Below are 4,216 nucleotides of genomic sequence, written 5' to 3'. Positions count from 1 at the left end.
ATCCCATAAGTCAACAGCCAAAACCCAATAAACAAAAATCTATAAAACATAAAGAAAATACAATACATGTTTGAGAGCTTCAAGATCATTAGTTCCATTCCCTCCATTGACGGTAGACAGGGCGAGATGTCAAAGCTTGTTCATCGCAATCCATAAACGAGTAACCAAAGAAAAAAAATAAACATGGAAAATGGTACAAAGGTACATACAAACACACACGTCGTTAAACATACACGAGATCTAGATTCAAACTTTCAACCAGTAGGCTAGTAACTTCAAATTCGTGTTCTATGAACCAATATACAAAACAAGGGGATACGATCAACTTAATACAAAAAAATCATCGGTATACACAAAATACTAGAGGTTAATCTAAGCATTCACATCCTGCCTTAAGCACTGATATACAAAAAACATGAGACTTCTACGAGCATCTTCCATGACCTTTAGTAACACCGATGTACAAAAAGAGAAGCAACACGCAAAAAGTCCACATCCTGCAAAATAAGAGCATTTTCTATTAGCTAAACCCTTTTTAGTAGTAGATGCTGATGTAGTAAGATATCACACATTTAGATATTCATACCCCTAATGGCTAATGATCAAAGACAGTTAGAGCTTTCGGCCAATCGACAATTGATCCTATCTCCTCCTCTCCAAGAGTTGCGCGGTTTGTACTTTGAGCATGAGGTACAAGCACACTATCCAAGATAACATCATAAGTTTCGATAACTTCTCCACCAACTTCTTCTCCTATAATTGCCCTTCCATTAGCCACATGCTCACGGCGCATTGAGTATAACTTACAACTTGCTGAGCGTAAATCAGGTGGAAATCCTTGGGGTGCTGGTCCCATCCGATTCAACTACAAATAGTAGATATAAATGTCATCAATTAAGTAAGATGTTTTGGAGTAAAATCTGAACTAAAAAATTTATATGGAAGGTGCATTCGACCTTACCTGAGAAGAACCGGAACAAGGGGAGAATGGTACATTTGACCCTTGACCAGATTTCATCATTGCTACGTCCTTTTGCAATTCTCCACACAGCAACTTCAAATCCTGGACCTCCCCAATAAGAGTTGAAGTCATCTCCTTTTGCATTTTAAGCTGATTTTTTGCTAGAGCTGAAGCGTCAAGTCCTCTTCTACTAACTCCAGCTCCCAAGCCACGAAAGCGACCTTTGGTATCACGTCCCAATACTTGTGCAACAGGATCATGATCCAAATCCAACGTAGTTCTTGCAGGGTTACTAGCAACAATTTCCTTTATACTTTCCTATATAACAAATAAGAATTTGTTCATAACCTAAAACATCAAAATGATTGACAAATAAGTTATCTATTATAAAATGTCTCACCACTTGGTCACTGTGCTCTTGTGTGGGGCAAGTGTCGTCGCTATTGGTATGTAAAACTACATACACATCCGTTCTCGTGACAGGGACATTAGAGTTCTTTAGTTTCTGGAAAAAAAAATTTATACATATACATATAAAGATATTCAAACACATAAAGACTTACTTACATGTACAAAAATGCTAGACCATGCTAAAATTAGGTCGATCTTTATGCAATGCCATTGGAATAGATATGCAAATGGTGCTGGACATGGTGAAGTTCTAAGAAATGCATTGGGTCAAGTTATTTCTTTTTAACTATAGTAATGGGTGTGTGAACAGTAAGTAACTAATTTACAGCCATCAAGATAACTATATTACATGCATGTGCACACATAGAAGATATGAAATTGAGGCCTGAACCAAAGAGTAAAAGTGCACGTACAACAAGTACCTCGAGAAACTTAACTACCCTAAATGCACCAAAAAGTAAAAATTAAATATGATAATGATTACCAATTCGTGAGCAATTCTAGCTGAACCTTTTCTTCCGGATCTTTGTCGTGCTATCGCAGCCTGTCTAGAAAGTTTTCCATTAACTCGACGAGATTTTGCTGCTTCAGTGGACTCATTGTCAACAAATTTTTCCCAATCTTCTTTTCTAACAGCACCTGGGCAATGCCTTTTCCTTTCTTCATCTGTTCTATACTTATCATAAACCTTCCTAAGGGAGCTGCTCTTGTACTTCCTCCAATATTCATTTGCCTTGGCCATGACTTTTTCTTTCGTTGTTCCAGACAAATCATATTCTTCCTATATTTACATTAGATTATTAGTTAGCGTAGTTAAACAATAATATTGAACTATAAGATAGTTGTAATCAAATTTACAAAGATTCGCTTCCATATGAGTGTCTTATCATCATCTGACACATTCTTCCATCTGTGATGGGCTATTGAAGCATGTGCCCGACTATATTCTCCGAGATGACTACTATATTCAGCAGCTTTGTCTCCAACTGGTCTTCCATCTTCATCAAATAGTACAAAAATCTTCTATCTAAGTTCTAAAATAACACAAGTATAAGTTAGGAATACTTAAATGCATCTCTTATATATATATACTTAAAATAACCCAAGTAACAATATACCAGCATTCGCAGTTTCCGATTGTCTAGATACATTACCACCTGTAGACTGCCCGGATCCATGCTCTCCACTAGTTTGTCGAGATCCACTCCCACCTCAGCTTGTTGAGATCCACTCCCACCCTCAGCTTGTCTAGATGCCATTGTGCTAAAAACTATATTGCACAAAACAAAATAGAACACCTCATTTTCATAACAAAAAAACTCATTTCATTCATAACTCACTTTTCAAATATTCCATCATCAATTACATTTCAGTAGCTAACAATTACAAAATGCACACAACAAAAGAAAGTACGCCAAATGCAAGACACATTCTATGCATACACATTAGTAGTTACAAAAAATTGTTTCACTAAATTAAAACATGAAGATGTGATTGCCCAATCGAATCAAACGTTCCATCCCTTCAAGTTGTGAATCTAGATTCATTCCAAAAGCACTGTTCAAATTAAGAAAAAAAATAATATTTGTAAGACATTCAGGGATGCTAAAATAAGGTTTAGAAAATGAAAAATGAATATGAAAAGCAACAAGGCGTATAACATTTAACTATGTCCATGCACCTTTAAAACTCAGCTAACTTTCAACCCATGATCCTTCACAAATATCTTCTTCTACAACCTCATCTACTAATGTCGATCTAAAAGCATCTGCTTTTAGCCTTGCCTCGAAGACCAAAGGATCTTCATATGCGTCCACATCTCGGGTCAACTTCTTAGGAGCATCTAAAACAACACGACAATCGTCTCTTTTGGGATCTTTGCAATAAAAGACTTGGCGTGCTTGAGAAGCAAGAATAAAAGGCTCATCACCTTCCTTTGAACTGCTCATGAACCTTCTACAATTCACAAATGTTAACCTGGTTTCTGCATCAACTGAACACCCATTTACTTTATCTCCTATTCGAACCCAATCACATAAAAAAACAACTTGTTTGAACTCAGTATAGTCCAGCTCAAGAATCTGTTGGACGATGCCATAATAAGTCGCATCTCCATCAATCAAGTTCTTATCTCTTGCACTGGCTCGAAAACTCGTCGTGGCATTCATGGCAACCCCACTGTTTTGTGTTGTCTTGGTACTGTCACATTTGGCTGTGCAAAATTGATATCCATTTATTGTATATCGGTTATACGACATAGCTTTAAATAACGGAACTTTAGCAAGCTTTTTCAAAGGGGACATCTCTTCATTTTCCAACTAACTCGGTCAAAATGCATATGTTAATATTTTTGTACAAATAAAAAGACACCAACCAATATAAAACTAAATAATTACTAATTTGAACCTGTTCTCGAAGCCAAGGAATAAAATCCGTCACTTTCCCAACTGATTTCCCCTTTCATCCTCTTTTCTTACTTGGGTGGTTTTGTTCGTAGGAATGGTACTTCCTGGTAAAAGCATTAAATGTTATTTTATTATTGAGTATAAGAGTCTAAAATCATGAACTGGATGTTGTACTTACTCTCTCCAACTAACAACATCTTTAGAGCACTCCAATACCCATCTTCTCACTTGTTCGTACTGGATATTTGAAAGTTTGTACACCTTGCCCTTTTTACCACTAAGTTATTCACTAGAACAAGCGCTCATCCAAGAAATTTTTCCTTGCTCGTTTGTGGTTTCCACTCCCACCTTCTGGCATGTATTCATTGCAATACAAAATTGATTCTTCAATAAGGTATCGCTCGGCGATATACCCTTCCGGAAACCTTTTATTCCTAAC

The 4,216-nt window shown here is 36.6% G+C and overlaps 1 protein-coding gene across 1 annotated transcript; it reads right to left on the bottom strand.

The window, feature by feature from the left end:
- Positions 1–408: 408 nt before the first annotated feature.
- Positions 409–2,154, bottom strand: LOC147503397 (uncharacterized). Its single transcript, XM_086603960.1, has 5 exons — positions 1,857–2,154; positions 1,362–1,466; positions 962–1,279; positions 587–865; positions 409–497 (listed from the first exon to the last, which is right to left on the bottom strand). The coding sequence occupies exons 1-4, from the start codon at positions 2,112–2,114 to the stop codon at positions 596–598; spliced, it is 951 nt and encodes a 316-aa protein (XP_086460086.1). The 5' UTR covers positions 2,115–2,154; the 3' UTR covers positions 409–497; positions 587–595.
- Between the last annotated feature and the right edge of the window lie 2,062 nt (positions 2,155–4,216).

The sequence above is a fragment of the Coptis chinensis genome, chromosome 4 (assembly GCF_015680905.1).
Source record: "Coptis chinensis isolate HL-2020 chromosome 4, ASM1568090v1, whole genome shotgun sequence".
NCBI lineage: Eukaryota > Viridiplantae > Streptophyta > Magnoliopsida > Ranunculales > Ranunculaceae > Coptis > Coptis chinensis.
This window is presented reverse-complemented; position numbering and strand designations above follow the sequence as displayed.

What these genes read in the sequence shown, in the direction of transcription:
- LOC147503397 (XM_086603960.1), bottom strand. Translation starts at nt 2,114, where the DNA reads ATGGCCAAGGCAAATGAATATTGGAGGAAGTACAAGAGCAGCTCCCTT. An exon ending in CTAGAATTGCTCACGAATTG is followed by an intron (nt 1,467 to 1,856) that starts GTAATCATTATC and finishes TTTTTTTTCCAG; the next exon opens with AAACTAAAGAACTCTAATGT. An exon ending in AAGAGCACAGTGACCAAGTG is followed by an intron (nt 1,280 to 1,361) that starts GTGAGACATTTT and finishes TTTGTTATATAG; the next exon opens with GAAAGTATAAAGGAAATTGT.